General features: G+C 38.6%; 2 protein-coding genes across 3 annotated transcripts; one reads left to right on the forward strand and one right to left on the reverse strand.

The window, feature by feature from the left end:
- Positions 1–2,548: 2,548 nt before the first annotated feature.
- gsdf (gonadal somatic cell derived factor) lies at positions 2,549–5,955 on the reverse strand. Its single transcript, XM_031754438.2, has 5 exons — positions 5,724–5,955; positions 5,094–5,251; positions 4,898–4,990; positions 4,678–4,808; positions 2,549–4,000 (listed from the first exon to the last, which is right to left on the reverse strand). Exons 1-5 carry the CDS (start codon positions 5,846–5,848, stop codon positions 3,851–3,853), a joined length of 657 nt encoding a protein of 218 aa, XP_031610298.1. The 5' UTR covers positions 5,849–5,955; the 3' UTR covers positions 2,549–3,850.
- A 6,275-nt stretch (positions 5,956–12,230) lies between these two features.
- On the forward strand, positions 12,231–18,814 carry LOC116331851 (serine/threonine-protein phosphatase with EF-hands 2). 2 transcript variants are annotated; one of them, XM_039615002.1, is made up of 18 exons: positions 12,231–12,683; positions 13,040–13,110; positions 13,199–13,216; positions 13,435–13,562; positions 14,046–14,100; positions 14,280–14,455; positions 14,559–14,673; positions 15,303–15,349; positions 15,441–15,607; positions 15,788–15,824; positions 16,234–16,383; positions 16,495–16,845; positions 16,933–17,118; positions 17,195–17,337; positions 17,545–17,651; positions 17,784–17,947; positions 18,051–18,138; positions 18,342–18,814. In XM_039615002.1, the coding sequence occupies exons 2-18, from the start codon at positions 13,059–13,061 to the stop codon at positions 18,524–18,526; spliced, it is 2,169 nt and encodes a 722-aa protein (XP_039470936.1). In that variant the 5' UTR covers positions 12,231–12,683; positions 13,040–13,058; the 3' UTR covers positions 18,527–18,814. The 2 variants fall into 2 exon arrangements, with proteins under 2 accessions (XP_039470936.1, XP_039470937.1); XM_039615003.1 differs by lacking the exons at positions 14,280–14,455; positions 14,559–14,673 and having other exon boundaries at positions 12,233–12,683.
- The last annotated feature ends 73 nt before the right edge of the window (positions 18,815–18,887 follow it).

Genomic DNA, 18,887 nt, shown 5'->3' on the forward strand with positions numbered 1-18,887 from the left:
ATGTTCATAATACCCACATCATCATGCTCATATGTTTGATAATCATCTTAAAACCTATTTAAGATGGTGTGTTTATGATAATCCTTAAAGAATGTAGTATACAGCTTCAGTGATCATAGCAAGTCCATTAAATGCATTTTGTCAAAATAGTAGATAATATTGTTACTATCACTCACAGCACTCTCATTTTCTGTTCATTCAGGTAAGGGATTTAAATGCACATCAAGCGCACTAGAGAATAAATCTAAACTTGCTTAAGAATGTTGAGAAATTAAAGTCTGCCCCAGCATTACCCCAGAACTACAGTCCAGGCATAACCATCCATTACTAGCATCTCTGATACCCTATTTTATTATTGAGCCTTGGAGACCCACAATAGATTTTCCTTATTGCTGTTGGTCACTTAAGTATAAATTACAACCACTTCCAGACACACTTGTTACTTGTTACTTCAAAACAGCTCACGAGGAAATAGTGAATATTTTATTCTATTCTATTAATATAAAAGGTTTACTTACTAGATAGTTTAGAAAGTAAGCTTTTAACATACAAAGTATGAAAAGAACAAATAAAGTAAAATGTCCAAACAGTTCATATAACCAATAAGAATGTAACACTTTCAGCTTCTAGGTATGAGCAAATTAAAACTAGCTAAAAAAAACAAGCTCTGTGACAATTTTATATTAACCCCTGTGGGTATTTGTGGCAGCTTTAAATTAATGAAAAGAAAAAGATGCCAATTTTTAAAGAAAATCACCATAAGTTATAGAGTGAGCTCCATCTCCTTTGTGACAAAGGGGCTGTTTTTTTTATTCATTCTGTATTTTTGCATCTAATACTTCCATTAAAAGTTCTAAAAATACAGGACCTTTAGTAGTATTTAATACCATAATTGGTGCTTTTACTTAAAAGATCTGGATACCTCTACCTCTGATATTTTATCCAGCACTTTGTTGTTGGTGCTGATTTGGACTTCTTTGCCAGAAGGTGACCAGATATGGAGGACATTTAAGAACTGTGTCCCCCAGTGAATCTTCCAAGGTAGCAACCTGGACGCAGAGCGATGTCCCGGGGTTCTGTGTGCTGAAATGCTGTGTGACGTCGTAACGAAGGCCGCAGCTCTCTGCAATTGTTGTAGGGCTGTTATGTACATGTAGTGTGGTTGCAGATGGAGCAGTGGCTTTGACCTCCAGTTGCTCATGTCCCACAGCAGATATTTCCACAGGCAATACCACGTAGGCATGCAAAAAGCTCTCACCAATGTTGCACTTGAGGTCAGTAGGCCAACAGTATTCCCCGAGGTCTCCTAGGAAAGGAAACTAGTTTGTGAAGGCCTATACACATGCGAAATATAAAACAGGTCAGTCAGGCGGAGATAGATGGAGCAGAACCACGTTAACTAGTGATGATGTCTCTCAGGAGTTATTTTCAGAACACAGCCTGAGATTTGATTTTGCAACAAACACCCCCCATGCCTCCAACCCAGAGTTGATGTGTCACGTTGTGTCTCCTTACCTTCAGTTGAGTCTGACAGCCGTATATTATGATTGTCCTGAAGCTGCAATTTTTTGATGTACGTCATCCCAGTACACTCCATTAAACAGTCACTTGGTTGTATCACCCTCCTGGGAAGCGGGTTGATCAGTGTTTCTTTTTCTGAACATTCAATTGCGCCGACAGCCAGCAGAAGTGGCGACAGTATGCCAAAAGACAACCATATGCCGATATGTCCTGGCATTCTGTCCAGCATTAATCAAAAACCGAGGCAGCTGCCAATGTTGAGCTACAGACCTGAATCTTCACAGACTTTAAACTTAGAACTATATGTAAGGATTTCACTGCAGCCAGGAAAGGATTGCATGTACAGCAGCTAAAAAAACATTAGAGGCTCCTCAAAAGTACGCAACATGTTGCTCTCCCTCACACCAACACCTAGTTTTATAGAGTACAGTGCCAACTTTTCCTCATCATCTACTATTTCCCTCCCACTTGAATTAACAGCAAGTCTGTGGCTGGCAGTAAGCCATGAGGGGCTGGTATAAGGAAAGTTTTATTTAAAAATGTCAGTTCAGAGAATAATATAAAGAATACTGTAACGTGGGTTGTATTCAGTGGTTGAGAGGACCACTCAGCCCACGACCATACTGGTACTGGGAATTCCACAGTGCTTGTCCTTTAATAAACACACTCTTCACCAACCTTACAAGGCCCGGTTGAACGGCTGCTGTCTTATCATACATGAAGCGAGCAGTGTTCATACAACCTGTAACTTTACTTTGAGTTAGGGAGGTAAAGATATGAGGTCCATCTGAGTCCATGTGCCAGCACGCTTCTCACACACTCTACAGGGGGCAGTGGCGCATACTTGTGACATCACGAAACATTAACTTAGGTGGTCTTAAAGAGACACCACACAATTGCGACTGTTACAATACATTGCTGTGACATGTTATACTTCTGTTTCTTGTGTTTTACTGTGAAGCATTGTGTTTAATCTGTGAATTTTACTTACATAATAGCAACTGAGAAGTATACAAAAATTAGCTGATTTCAATCATTTATAATCTTTTATTGGAATAAGCAAGAATTTATTGAATGGCACAAATGATTAAGATGTGAAAACAGTGTCTTGAGCACAATAAAAAAAAGTTTATTTAAATGTGTTAGTCAGATTGCTTTATTGTATAGCACTGTAAGCACTTGTGAAACATTGCTTAAAACATGGTGGTAATTTTGTAAAGTAAGCCAGAGTATATAACAAAATAAAATTACAACCGAGAACTCTCACCAGTCTTAATCAAAAAGGCATAAATTTTAAAACAAGCAACCAAAAAAAACAAGAATTCTTCAGTATGTAAATGTATGTAAATGTACATGTAAATGTATATAAAAGCAGTCAGATAATGTAATGTAAATTATGCCACAAACACATAAAAACGAAGCAGCCAATCTCGAAAATAACAATCTCAATTTTGAAAATCTAACTGTTGCAATTGGCAGAATTTATATACATATGACAAATAAAAATAAAAATTAAATGTGGACAGAAGATTGTTTGGTCTCCTCTGTTAAAGCATGTCAGTCATATCACCAGTAAATAGTTTAATTATGAAATATTAAAGTTGCAGTTTTGGGGTTTGCGGGCCAACGTTGTTTTTCTTTTTCCTCAGTTGAAACATGAAAATATAGAGTCTAACCAATGGAAGGTGGTGCCCATGCCCCAGAGAAATTAATAGATTGCTAAATTTATCTTGTGAGCATGAAAGGTAATCTGTGAAGATTGAATTTTAGCTCTTTTCCACAACAAGAAATGAGAAAAGATCGTTTTACATATCAGAGACGATCTGCTTTAAGAGTAGAGCCAGATCCTCTTGTGAGAGGGTCTGGCTCAAGTCTTACATTTCTTGAGGGAACACTCAGTAATAGTTAACAGCTATTAATAGTAGCCTGTCCACATGAGATTTATTTAAAGACAGACTGTGAGGATTTACCATACATGTGTTGGCTGGACCTTCCTTTGGTTCAACGGTTACAGACCAAGACATTAATGTAGTGCATAATCACCAAGCAAGATTGTGTAATTACTGTTAAATCAGTTGAACAATAAGTGTCCAGCTTTCCAAAACTCCTGTTTTAATAAAGCACAGCTGCAGGAATGGAAAGCCCAGACTTGCTTTGGTTCCTGGAGCCAGTGCTGAATGCACTTTCTATTTTAAAAGAGAAAGACGACCTACAAAAGCAGCGTTTGTGTGAGAACATAATTATGGATATGATATTTTGTTCTTTTGATGTGTGCATAAAAGCCAAGCGGTTCATACCACACACTCAGGACTGTTAAACAAACTTCAGCCTACTCCTTGCCACGATCCTCAGAGTTGCCCAGCTCACAGCCACAACTGCGGGTCATCTGCATGGAGGACATGACAATGGCGCTGGATCCATCCATATAGACTATGGGCACCTCTTCTTGGGAGGTGGGCTGACAGCATGGCACCTGGTCCTGGGAAAAGATAAAGAGAGCAGGAATCAGACATGGTGCATATTTTCATGATTATAGAGCTGATGCTTAAGCATTTTAAAAAAAATGTACTGTTTCAGTGAAAAAAACATAAACATTTAGAGTTGTGGTGATAAAAATGCAAACATCTGTTGTGTGCAGGACTTGCTCTGCTCCACACCAAATAAAGCAAGAACGGTGTCAAGAAATGATTTACATTTTTACTTTCTTTAAATACAAAATGATTTAAACAAAATAACAAACCATTCAACTTCTAGTTTTGATAGTTATTTACTGTTCTGTTTCCACAATACTCTCCTGCTGTCATGCTTTTTCTGGTTGATGAACTTTGGGGAATGCCTTGGCTTGTTTTTGGTAAAGTTCATTTATGTTGGCAGGAAGAAGAAGGTCACGTGCTTATCTACATGCAGCTGTTTCACCTCCAGAGCACACCATGGTAAGATACGTGCTGTTCTTAGGCAGCATAGGAGAAAATAACAAAGTACATCATAAATCTAAGCATTGTGCTGTTCCCACACACCTATGAGAATTTCCTATGCCAGGTTTTGTTTTTTTGGGACTAAAGCACAACATATAAATATCTATAGATGTAAATGTGAGTCACAAAACATATAAATCAGTGAATTATTCTCTTGTATTAATGTCTTTGTTAACTATACCTGTGTGTTGGCATCCTGGACATTTACTTGGGATGATGGACATTGAACAGTGGTCATGGCAGAGTTGCAGGTTGCGCACTGAACATAGGTAAGACTCAACGGGTGGATCACCCAGCTGTCCCAGCCCAGATCTGGAAAATTAAACACTTGATTACTGTACTGAAAAATGCTGCATATCAGTATTATTGTTACGCATAAATAACAATGTATTGTTACACACCTTTCATGAAGATCTCTGAGGCAATGGAACAACACTTCAGGCTCGCACTGTTTCCATTATCAGCTGATGCAGAGTAGCCTGGGACTGCTGGGGCTGGAAGGAGATATAGAGGCACTGTAAGACTTTAGAGTTGACTGCCACTAAGCGCTAGGTTGAGGGTGGTACATTTTTCTGTGTATCTTTTGATTTCACATACTTGCAGTATGCTTGGCTGTGTGAGAAACGCTGCTGAAGGTTCGGTTCCACTGCTCTCTGACACTGTCCAGTGCACCGGCAGGTAGCTGCGGCTCAGTCTGCAAGTTCAGAACCCTAAGGAGGTTCTTTCTGATGGACTGCCATGACTCACCTTGGCACCTGAACATAACGTACAATGTTGTGTTGGAAAAAGAATAAAAGAAAGTAATCTTTGTTGTTTTTACCACATTAAAAGAAAAAGTAGTTTGTTTCTAGATACCCTCAAATACCCTTGTGGACTAGTGGTTTGCAGATGTTTGGCTGAAGTGAGACAAATGTGATTGATTTCATTACTGCAGCTTGAACAGAACAGTCTGTTATGTCTCTGTGCAGCTCTCCCTGAAAACCATTTGGGCAACATGACCCTGAATCACACACTGAATTTACTATTTAACCCATGTGACCTCACCGCATGTGCATCAGCACACAGCTCACTCTGATTTGTGAACAATAGAGAAAGATTTCCTTGAAACATTCCCAAAACATAATTAAAACGTCATACAAATAGATGGCTGTACTAACAAAAACTACATAGGCAGGCAAAATCGTGGTGTGGTTATTGCACAGATTCTGATTTGATATCGATACTGACCTGTCACCTAAGACGGCAGCTTCGGGTTCTTTCCTGGATGGATCCAAGACAAATGCCATCATCATGGAAGAGCCCAAAAGTAATGTCATGACAATGAATGCAAAGGCCATGGTGGATGAACACATAAGACTGGCTGCAGACAAAAGCTGCGGTTGGTCCCGAACGTCTGGTCGGAGGAGGAGATAGTAGCGACAAAACTGGGATGCTGCCCTAGGTATTGTTTGTCAGGGTCTGGGAACCACGGTTTTTATCTGCTTGTACCCCAAGGTGGCCTTGACATAGTTAACACTGTAGACTTTTCCCCTGTTCTGTGTGAAAGAATAAATGAACGAAGATTAACGGGTGGAGAAAGAGAGGTCACAATTGCAGGCAAAAAAATTGAGGAACAAGAGGTACACATATGTAATAAAAAAACATGTACTCATGTTATAGTATGTCTGACATCAGGTTTAATGTTGACAAAAGGTTTGAATTTATATTTAAAGTTGGTGTTTCTATTATTATTACTTATGTATTTTTGTTATTTCCATAGTTGAAGGAAAATTATGAACACCTCTCGACGTAATGCAGTCCATTAAACATCCTGACTAAATGACCTTATCAGTGAAGTACCTAATTTAACAAGAGGCACTCTGAGACTGTCCTTCACCAAGGCAGCTCACTCTGAGGGCAGTATTGCATTTCTATAATTACCTAGTTTTCTTTGTTTGTTAAAACATACTTTAAGCAGTTTGTAGTGCAGTGAAACTCCTATAAGGGTAGCGTGACAGATGTTTCATTTGATTATACAAACATTATGTCAGAATAGGTCATGAATGATAGGTACTGATTTTTAAAAAACTGGAAAAGAATAACTTGAGCTTTTTATATAAAAACTATTATATTTCTAACTAGGCAGTTATTTATCTTTCTCTTTACAATACTTTCATTAAAGACTTCATGCACTTTGCAGTCAACTTGAAAGAAAGGCAGATGTGAAAAGTAAAAGTGAGATCAGGCGTCATGATATTTAGATGCAAACTATAATGTGATGTCATATCCTGAATGTTGCAAAAACAAACAAAGGCAGCAGAATTTTAAGCACAATTTTATGAAAGTTTTACCCTTTTTGACCTTGAGGAAGAGATCAGAGGTCCAAAGTGGCGTCATACTAGGAATATCCATATATCATTCCCTATATGCTTATATGTTGTCAGTACAAAAAAAATTAAAGTAGAAAACAGTTTTAAATAGCTCTATATTCCATTAATATAACTTGTAAAATGTGACATGATCTTTTAAATTTTAATACTTTCTACACAATATATTAGGTTATAAAGCTTTAGTAAATTTTTGACCTTGAAGATCGGGATGGCTGTATGTCAGATTTTAATTAATAGTTAATCAGACCCCAGTCTACACCCCTATAAAGTTTTATCACAATTAATTCAAAAGGCATTTTATATTGTAAGGTAAAGAACCTACAATAATAGTGAGAAACCCCCAACATTCAAATGATCCTCCTTGAGCAAGCACTTGGAAACAGTGGGTAGGAAAAACTCCCTTTTAACAGGAAGAAATCTCTGTAAGAACCAGACAGTAACGGCAACCAGTCGGGGGTGAGGGAAGACAGACAGGACAAAGAATGTGGAAGAGAGTCAGAGATAAATAGTGACTACTCATTAAATACAGAATGGTGCGTAAGCACCAAGTTAGTAAAAAAGGTGAGTAAAGAAGAAACACTCAGTGCATCATGGGAAGCCCCCAGCAGGCTAGGCTATTGCAGCATCACTCAGGGAGGATTCAGGATCACCCCAACTCCAGCTCTAGATTTATAAAAAAGGAAAGTTTTAAGCCTAATTATAAAAGTAGAGGTGTCTGTCTTCCCAATACAAACTGAGAACTGGTCCCACAGCTGAAGGCTCTGCTTTCCATTCTGCTTTTAAATATCCTAGGAAACACAGGTAAGCCGTCTGAGAGTGAAGTGCTCTTTTAGGGGGACGTGTATGATTATTATTATTCAGATAAGATGGGGGCTGATGATTTAAGACCTTGTATGTGAGGAGAACCATTTTAAATTAAATTCTGAAGTTAAGAGGGAGCCAATGAAGAGAAGCCAATATGGGAGAAATATGCTCTTTATTTCCAGTACAATGATGCAGTACTCTCCCCCGCTCTCACTGCATCATTTTGGATCAAATGATGACTTTTCAGGGAGTTTTGAGGACAGCCTGAAAATAACATATTACAAAAGCAGATAATAAAAGTAATAAATGCATGAAGTAATTTTTAAGCACCATTCAGGATGTTTCCAATTTTAGAGATATTGCACAAATGCAAGAAAGCAGTCCTACATGTTTATTTAATATGTTCACTGAAAGACATCCTAGTCAAAAATTACTCCATGATTATTCACAGTGTGATTGGAGGCCAAGATAATGACATCCAGAGTAAGTATCTGGTTAGATATCATTTTTCTAAGAATTTCAGGGGTGGATACAATAACCTTTTATTTGAATTTAGAAACTGAAAATAGACGTCATCCCATTCTTTATGTCTTCTATGACATTCCTGCAGTTTAACTGTTGTGTGTGTTTATCTGGCTTCACTGATAGATAGTGCTGGGTACTATGTAAATTTGCAATGAAATGCTATGCCTTTAAATGATACTTCCTATGGAAAGCATGTATAAAGTAAAGAAGTTGTGTTCCCAGCACAGAACCCTGTGGAACTCCATAACTAACATTTGTGTGTGAAGAAGATGCGTCATTTACATAAACAAACGGGAGTCTATTTGATAGATATGATTCAAACCACTACTCTGCTGTAACTTTAATTCTCAAGGCATGCTCTAATGTCTGTAATAAAATAGTGTGGTCATCATTATCAAATGCTGCACTGAGGTCTAGTAGAACAGTAACAGAAATAAGTAATGCCAGAGGCTATAAGATCACTTGTAACCTTTCCTAACACTGTTTTTGTACTGTGATGAGGTTCAAAACCTGACTAAAACAACAAAATAAACCATTTATATCATATATGTGTGTTTTTTGCACTACACATTTGGGTTCGAACAGTCAAAGATGGCAAAGGATGACCCACCAACAGGCCCCCAGTTTATAATCATGGGAAAAATACAGTTGGTTTCAACAAACTGCAACAAACTAGCATTTATTTCTGCATATGGGTGATTATCAGTTTGTATCACACCTCACATTTTCGGGCATCACATGAAAGGCAGAAATCTCCCCTGATAAACAAAAAAACGATATTATTCCTCTGCAGCTGTTTTTCAAGGACAGGATCCAGAGGGAAGAAATGTAATACAAAGCAACAATGATTGCTGCAGGTGATGTTAATATCTGGAAAAAAAAAAAAACCTTTCACAGTTCAGTGGGTCATGCGAGGCCACAGACTTGTATGGAATGGCAGCTACAAGTTCTGCGTCCTTAGCTGACCTCCGTCTCTTCAGATTCCTCAACTAACAACTAAATTTGCATCAGCCAAACTTTCTCATGAGGCCCAAATTGGTTCTCTTATCTGCAGCCTGCAGATACCAAACAAGAATTCTTCCACGCTGCCAAAGGAATTCTTGCTGCAAGCTGTTGCTTGCAATACTTTCCTTTGGTGGTGATATAACAGGTCTGTCTTTCACCTGAGATAAAGACCTGCACTAAGCTAAACAACTGTCTGTTCAATATATTTACATGTATGTATGCATGTATCTATATCTATGTATTATATGGAAAAGAAATATGTGCCTTGATGTTTCTACCTCAATTCACAGTTTTGGAAAATATATATTCACTCAGGGTTGTACTACCAGAAAGATACCCCTTCTCTATTCTTCAGTATCTTGTACTATTTTTTTCTTAAATTTAATTTCAAAATAGAATGTCATATTATGATCAAAATAATGTGATAAGTTTACAAAATATAGTATGTTAATTTGTTGGGGCAAATTGATACAGTGTTACCAAACGTAGAAGTCTGTAAACAGAATTTATTTAAACACTTGTTTTTGGAAAGAGTTTAATTATGAACATATTGTAGGTCTACTTTGCTTACGTAAAAGTACAAATACCTCTGTCAGAATGTAACTGCTTCATATTATTGCAACAATATTTTATAGCCTTTTAAACCCACATAATCTAAATATGGAAGATAGTCTTGCGTAAGATGTTGTATGGGTCTCAACAACACTGCAAAGATCTTAACCTCAGGTCTCAAATTTTCCACACGTCTCAGCTTCTCAGGGCTGGAATGCTTTAATTTGTAGATTGTTACCACATGCAAAACACACACACACACACACACACACACACACACACACACACACACACACACACACACACACACACACACAAAACATAGTTATGTAATGCTATTCTATATAAATCTGTTTATGTCATCCAACCCTGTGGAAATCCCAAACCAGTAATTTTATTGAAACATGTGCAAACAAGTACTTTCTGTGCAGATGAAGTCTGGTATAGTGCTTTTTTTTTTTTTTTTTTTTTTTAAAGATCTGTAATATGAACAACTTCAGACTGAAAATACATGAGTAGCATTTTTGTATGCTAGTTTTTACATTCAGCTTACTTGAATGGTTTTAATCCAGTGGTATCTGGCATGGAGATCAGACACATTAAATGGTCACAGGACACTTTTGAGACATCAAGAGGCGAATTAATGAAAGGGAAGGCAAAAGACAGGGAAAAGTGATTTTACATGACACAGATGCCCAAGATGACAAAGGTGTAGAAGACTGTATATAAAAGATGGACATAGCTACTATGCCCGTACTGGCTGTTGCCATTTTTGGTTTTTGGGTGGTGAATAGTCACGGGGCTCCAGTCCTCCTGTGGGTCTCCACCATTTCTCTCTTTCCCCTTTGTTTTCTCTCTTTTGTGTGCTTGTTGCTCTGTGTGTGGGTGTTGTAACAGTTGCTTTTGTAATGCAGTGCATCGCTACATGGAGGCGCCTCCTGTCTCATTACTGGTGTGTCACCCCCTTTTTGTTCTTCTTCGTACCATCTCTCTGTAATGGATTCCTCCGGGTGTACGCGGACTAGTGTGCTCTGCAGTAATGTGTGTTAGAGGCAGCACTTTTATTTTTGATATTTTAAATAAATGAGTACTTGTGGAAAGTTAGAAGATGTTGCTCATTCACTATCCATCTGCACACCTCCGCAGCTGGCTTCATCTCCACCGCACGCTCATCTCCTATTGGGATCTCCACCCTCTTCTCTACCTGAATCAATCAAGCGCCAGCAAATTATTTGGCAATCAACTGTCTGCTATATGAGCTGGGTCCTGACCTTCAATCATTGCCTGAGTGTTATTAAACTGTGGTAGTGCTCACCTCGCCTCTTTGTAAGTTTCTGTTTCACTTTAGTTGCTGAAGATTTGGAGTGAGTCTCTTTCTGTGCCCAGAAAACCCCAGCGGAGTTCTGAGAGAGTGTTTGTTGTAGATTTTGTTTCGGGAGACTCAGAGAATCTGGGAATTGGATTCACAGAAACTTCCTTCCATTGGGTTTTGTGCCTATCGGACTGAACACTTTAAAAGACTTTGTATCTGTACCAGCACTGTAAATAAACTCATGAAATTTCATTCCTGAGTCCATCTAAATCCGGCCAGACAAACCATGACAGCGAATAATTGTACCCTGCTGAATTGTCTGTTTAAATCAAACTAGAACCATAAATTAGGAAGTAAATATTATGCTGTATTAAACACTCATAACTAACAATATAAACTAACTAACAAATATTTGCTGATGTAATAAATTAAGCATACATTTGGATTTTTTTCATAGGATTTTATAAAATATTCCTTTCTTTTGCAACCAGTTGACTCATGCACTACATTTCATTTACTTTACTCTGTCTCAGAGCTGCATCCATCATTCTTATACAGTCTGTTTACAGAACGGGCGGTATAAAAAAACTACAAATGTGGACAAAAAAAGTTCTTTTCATTTTCTTACTTCCTTTTCTTTCCCTATTGTAGTAGCCCTTGTGGGATTCTCCAGCTTTAGACAGCTTGGAGCTATGTATGAATGAGAGTCCTTGAGTAGCAGACGTCTCCCACCACTTCCTTGTCGTAGAAAGTCACAGCACCAACAGGTGCTGCTGGCTGGGATCACACAGAGATTTTATACACAGACAAACGTTTACCGTGATGTCCCAGAAGCAGACATCACAGACGACTTTCTTGAGGACGCTGAAAACAAGCTGAGTTTAATGAACAATTTTCATTGGTGCTTAACAGGGCACGGGAGGTGTGGCAGCATTTAACACAGCAAGATGGGGAAACTTCAGTGGTAGCATTTTAATAAAGACAAATATTAGTACTGTAGACTGTATCAAAATGCAACAACATGCGAAATGTATTGCAGATGGAACATAATAAAGGTGCAACAATGTAATGTAATCCAATTGTCTTGCTGCCAGTCATATTATGAAGCGCCTGAGACGCATTAATAGTGTTACAAAACTAAAAATTGAAAAACGTTTTCCTTCAGGGAGAGAGGCCTGGAAACACTGAGGCTAGGTGTGAGCAAAAACTTACTGCAAGAACTGAAAGAGAGCAAATTAGAGTACATGCTGCGCTGTACTTGTAACTTCATTCATGAATACATCTGTATTTACTGCAGCTAAGCCTCCTTTCAAAACACTTGCTGCCCTTTATTAGAGCCGTCATGTGTTTATTCAGCGCAGATGCCAGCTGTAGTAAGGTTTAATCCTAATCCACTTGCATCTTGTTTTGTTTAAGCGATCGCAGGAGCCTGTCTGAGACACTTACTGGTGTATTGTTGTGATGGCTGGGGTGCTGTAGCTGTGGAGAGAGGACGTGCAGTTTCCCATGCTGCTACACAAGGAAAACAAAATAGTCATAAAGTTATAACCTATACTTTTTTCCTTTTCCTTTTTATAAGGTGTAAGAGAGGAGGTAATGAACGGAAGGGGACGTGGCCAGGTAAGTATTAATGTTCAGTGTGGGGATTTGTTTTAATTTTGCTGTGTATTCTTCAGTTTTATATTAATATTAAATGCCAAGGTTCTTATTCTATTAATGGTTAACATCATAAATTCAGTCATTTTAAGGAATAATTTGTTTTTCCAAGGTACTTACATTTATGTTACTTGTGTTGTTAATGCTGTTTTGGATTTACTGGGAACATTTCATGAATCAAGTGTCAGTTAAACTGTAAAAATAAGTATAGGATGTTATTTTGTATCTTGAGATCTAGTATTGCACTATTCCCGGGTTGCAAAACACAAGGTCAGAAATTTCAGACCACGTGAAAGTATCTTTGTCTTTGTCTCTGACAGTGACAACAGCAAAGAGGTCATGGGCTGTGGCCTGAGAAAATCAGAAGTACAGCAGAAGAAATGTGACAGAGGTGCAGCTACTTTCCAATTTTTTTCTTCTTTAAAGAAATGCTTTTTTTAAATTGTAAAACTACAACTCAGTTTCTTCTCCCATTTTAGTGAGCATCTCAGTCCCAGGTAAGTTTATTTACTCAGTCAGCTGTACCTTTTATAGTGTATAGTTCAAACTATTCTCTGGAAAAATTCTCAGTAAGTTTAACTTTGTAAATTTAACCCCACTTTTATGCATGCGGTAAAGCTGCCACTGGTAAGTGTTTTAACCTGGATCTCACTAAGAGTGTAAAAGTACTGGTAATGGAAGATGAGTGCTTTGTTATTTCTCTCGAAATCTTCAGCAATCAGAGCGGCTCTGTTGATTCAGCGCTGGTATCGGCAGTATGTTGCCCGGCTGGAGATCAGACGCAGGTGCACGTGGAACATCTTCCAGTCTATTGAATATGCAGGACAACAAGATCAGATCAAGGTGAGCTTACGCAACTGATATTAGTCGGTGTCATATATGCATTATAAAAGTAATTTTTTAGCCATCTTCTAAGGTGTTTTATAACCATGCAATTTTCTGGTAGAGACTGGAATACCTGCACAGCTATGTATGGATGTATTGCCTGTTTTTGATAGCACCACTATGAAACTGGCATATTTGCTTTAACTATAGGATAGGTCATCACATCACTTACTACTATTGAATTTAATACAGACATTAATTGTCTGCCATGCTATTTTTATTTTCACTTTTCTTTTAGCCATAGGCCATAATTTTAATGTGTCCTATACTTTGATATATAGATAATAGACACCAGAAAACATGACATCAATATCAGCTAACTATGATACCTGCACTGACAGGGGCTCCAGTGTCCACTCTGCTTAAGTACAGTTTTACCGGACTAGTTGTATGATTTCATAAACTGTCATTTTTTATGGTTACTTTTTTCACTTCCTGCAGCTGTACAATTTTTTTGGCTTCTTGATGGACCACTTCACCCCAGCCAGCAGTGAAAGTAAGACAGTGACTCTTATTACACACAGTTTCATTCGCGGTCTTATAGGTTTCATTAGATTACAGTCGGTGAGCTAATCCGAGCTCACCCAGCCTGCTCCCTGCTGAGAAGCACAAAAGTAGCTTTTCCTCACTGCACTGATCCACGTCCGTTTCTTTCTTCCTCTGTCTCTAATGAAGGAAATCTAATTTCTCACATCTTTCGTGAGAACGAAATCTGCCGTGATGCAGAATGGGAAAGATATTTTTGCTACAAGAGTATAGATGTACCTGACAGCTACACGGGGCCCCACCTGACCTTCCCCATGACGTTCTGCGGAGTGTCAAAGCTTGTGGAGGCTTTTAAGCACAAGCAAGTAGGTACAGCGCCACATTAGGCACAGTGATGGCAGATATAGACCTTATTGCCTTATTCTTCCACACTCGGTTTATTCATACATGATTTCTTTCCCCCAGTAGCAGCTCCATGCACGATATGTTCTGCAGATTCTTGGGGAGACTTGGAGACTTCTAAGAATTCTTCCAAACATCAGTCATCTCTCCTCCTGTCACACCAAGGAGATTACTATATGTGGTACACAACAGGCCTTTCCTAGATTTGACCCCCAAACTGTGCCTTTTTTATTTCCTACTATTTGAGCATGCACTCATCTGTGGAGGACCGAAACTGTCAAAATCAAGAGTAATACATACTTAAACACAGATCAGAAATCTATGTAGACATTAATCATTTTTAAATGATTGTAGCATGGTTTGTAGCTTTGCTTTTCAGTTCCATGTATTTTTCCATGTTATTTTATTTTTTTATTTAATTAATTACTTATTTCTTTGCTTTGTTGTTATTGTCTTTTTTGCACAATGAAACAAAAAATAAATGTGTGACTTTCTATGACAAATTAAACAAATAAATATGTCCTGGGAAGAAATATAAGAAAATGTGTAACAAAATAAAATAAAATAAAATGGGAAAGTAAGAAAAATAGTGAAATTATTTGATGGGTAAATTATTATGGTGGCAAACACCTACAAATATATTGATTTATGTAACACTTTATAAATAATTAAACCTCATATTTATGGTTTGTATTTTTGTTGTTGATATGATCATTACCACATGATTTATTTGGTTATTTTTGTCAGTTTCAGTCTACTGTAGTCACAACAGTCGTATGATAAAAACAGGTTTTATGTTTTCTTTTCCAGGAGACCTCCATGGGCAGCTAGAAGATCTGCTATTGATATTCTATAAAGTAGGTTAGGCTACACAATCCACACATTTCAAAAAGGTTTGTCACTCAGAGATGTTCAATTTGATCAAAATTTCCTCTTAAAACTGTCCAGAATGGTTTGCCATCTCCTGAGAAACCGTATGTGTTCAATGGGGACTTTGTGGATCGTGGCAAAAACTCCTTGGAGATTCTGCTCATCCTGTTTGGGTTCCTGCTACTCTACCCCAATGATGTTCATTTAAACAGAGGGAACCATGAGGACCACATTGTTAACCTAAGGTAAGCCAGTCTGCAGAACACTTTCTTCTCTTAATCTCGCGCTCTTTGTTTTCTTTCTATTTTTTTGTTTTACATCTTCAGTCAGAATACAGTCATAGTCTAGCTTTAAGAAATCATTTTTATATCGATCCAACATGTGATGTGTTTACTAATTTTATCATTCATTGTGTGTTATCCCAGATATGGCTTTACTAAAGAGGTTTTGGGAAAATATAGGGTAAGGCTTAAACTTACTTTAATATTAGCATTCAGTTTGACACCCAAACAGTAAACAAATAAACAAATAATTTTAAAAAACAAAATGCATAAAAATACACTACAATGTACCATTTTAAAAAGAAGGAATTTTCATGTATTTTTTAAACATGCATTCAATTTTACTGTTTTTAATTTACATCTGTAAAAAAAAAGTTACTGCCAGAAAATTTCCCTTAGGAGTGAATGTTTGTCTATATCCATGTATGTTTAGCTCTGTGAAAGACTGGTGACCTGTCCAGGCTGTACCCTGCCTCTCTCTCTCCAACCTCCCCACCTTTACCCTGAATTTCTTAAGCAGAAGAGGATGGATTATGATAATACTGACCGTGACTATATATAAGGTATGATAAAGATGACTTGATCTGTAGGTGCACGGCAAGAAGATCCTGAAGCTTCTCCAAAAGATCTTCAGCTGGCTACCTCTGGCTACTGTGATTGATCACAAGGTGCTGATTGTGCATGGAGGGATCTCCGACACAACAGACCTGAACGTAATAGCCAGAGTGGACAGACACAAAGTAAGAAAGACCTTTCACTTTCAGTTCATTGTGTTTTAAGTTCAATTTTGTTCTAAGGAAACAGAAATGTCTGCATACTTAATCTGTGTTTTGTTTTTTCAACATGCACAGTATGTGTCAGCCCTCAGACCTCCAAAGATGACTAAACTAGCAGTGAACGGCAGCAACAGCCAGACGATGAACAGCAGGAACGGAGACGCCGGCGTTCCAGTGGACTTTCGACGTCGGGTGCGATCTCTGACTCACCACAGCTCAACCCCATCTCAAGGCCCCCCACGACGTTCACTACATAACCTGCACATCAGCCATCAGCAAATGAACTGGTCCGTGGATAACGAGCTGAAGAAAAGACGTAGGTTGGCTGGGTTTGACCAGTCGTATGGAGAAAGGAAGAAGCCAGACTCTGACTCAGACCCAGAGTGTGAAGAAGGAATAGAGACCTACGAGCATGAGTGGGAACAAGTAAGTGGCAGTGAGCATCGTCAAACATAGACCAATTCTTCAGAGTGCTCATACAGTTCAGAAGGCAGATTGATACCCTCTGTTCAGATGGTAGACCTGTTGTGGAGTGATCCTATGCCCCAAAATGGCTGCATTCCCAATGAAGTGAGAGGTGGAGGCTGCTACTGGGGCCCAGATGTCACAGAGGAGGTTCTCGGAAGACACAACCTGCAGCTCCTCATCCGCTCCCATGAATGCAAACAGGATGGCTATGAGTTTTGCCACAACCGCAGGGTAAGCACATAAAGCACAGGTTTCTGAGTGACAGAAGAAACCTTTTTTTCCCCAACATCTCTTCTCTTGTATCCAGGTACTAACAATTTTTTCGGCTTCAAATTACTATGAGGTGGGCAGCAATAGAGGAGCCTATATAAGAATGGGAGCTGATCTGGTCCCTCACTTCGTTCAGTATCAGGCCAGCAGGACTTGCAGAGAGCTCACACTGAGACAAAGGTAAAGGAGCACAAAGAAATAGTCAAGCATTATTTTAACACTAGCAATTCAAAGAGTTTTTCATGAGATTTTCTGACAAAAAGTTCTTTTGAGTTGAAATAAAAGTGGAAAATCAAATGGTAACCTTTGCTGAAGATGGCTGTACACATTGTTTTAATAAATATGAAATCCCTGAGGATTTTCTTTTCCTCCTTGGCTTTTCGGCAGTGTTGGCTGGACGGAGAGATCAGCTCTACAAGCTCTGAGGCGACAGCTGTTCGTACACAAGTCAGATCTCATCAGTGCCTTCCGAGAGTTTGATCCCAACAACACAGGTTAGCTGTAATTGCTTTACACTAAATAGCATTCAGAATGTTTAATACTTAATTTCCTCAAAACATAAAACACATCATAACGGCAGCATATGAGAGCGTGAGGGCTAGTCATTCTTCCCATCTTTTTCGTAGGGATAATCTCTCCAAGTCACTGGGCAAGTGCCACAGAGAGCGTGCTGAAGCTGGGTTTGCCTTGGAGAGTGCTGCGCCCACAGCTTGTAAGCAGCACCAAGAATGGCATGGTGGACTACCAGGAGTGGATAAGAGAGCTCTCCATCACTGAGCCCAAACTAGAGGTGACTCATTTGTTCTTAACTTACTTCCCTTCTGCTCAGAGCTGTAAAACCATGAAAAATGTATGGCACCCCAAAATACAAAACACACATCTTGTCCTGACAGATATCAGATACCAGCCTACTGGAGACGATGTACAAAAACCACTCCAACTTGGAAACTATCTTTCGAATCATAGACACAGATCACTCAGGTTAGTTAACAACCAAACTCTCAGTTTTACTGTTTATAAGCAGTGTACTACTCGGCTTGACTGTTTTTTTTTTGGGCTTTTTTATATGCTCTTGGTGCCCTGTTATTTCTGTGAATGGGTGAAAGACCTGAGATCAGCGCCAAGGTCACCAACACAATAAAGCACGTTTGTGAATTTTCCTCTCCCTCCACATCCCCCTTAAGGTTTGATCTCTTACGAGGAATTTCGTCAAACCTGGAAACTCCTGAGCTCTCATCTCAAGACAGAGATCAGTGATGATGTCATTGCAAACCTGGCCCAGAGCATCGATTTTAACAAGGACGGAAGCATCGATATTAATGAGTTCATGGAGGCTTTCCGTCTGGTGGACCTCTCTGCACATTCCTGAGAGGCGGGACCGGGAGCTGTAGCTGCACCAGCTGAAATGACCCGGATGATGCACAGAGAACATCAAGGACTGTGTTTACTTTTTACCTGGATGCACAATCATGAAAAGTTTAATAGTTGTAGTACTAGTAGTATTTTACATCATGAACTAAAAAGATTATTTTTGCATTGCAACATAGATCTTTTTGACCACTTTTTTAAGAACTTTCTATATATGTATTTTTAAAGTTTTTATCTAACTGAAAGTTCACCTGTTTAGTTGGTGAATAAAAACATCAAACACATGCAATACTGGCTTGTCTATTTGTACTCCGTGTACTATTAACATCCTTGGAGCAGATACTGTTACAGATACACATCAT

The sequence above is a fragment of the Oreochromis aureus genome, linkage group 7 (genome assembly GCF_013358895.1).
Source record: "Oreochromis aureus strain Israel breed Guangdong linkage group 7, ZZ_aureus, whole genome shotgun sequence".
NCBI classification, from domain to species: Eukaryota; Metazoa; Chordata; class Actinopteri; order Cichliformes; family Cichlidae; genus Oreochromis; species Oreochromis aureus.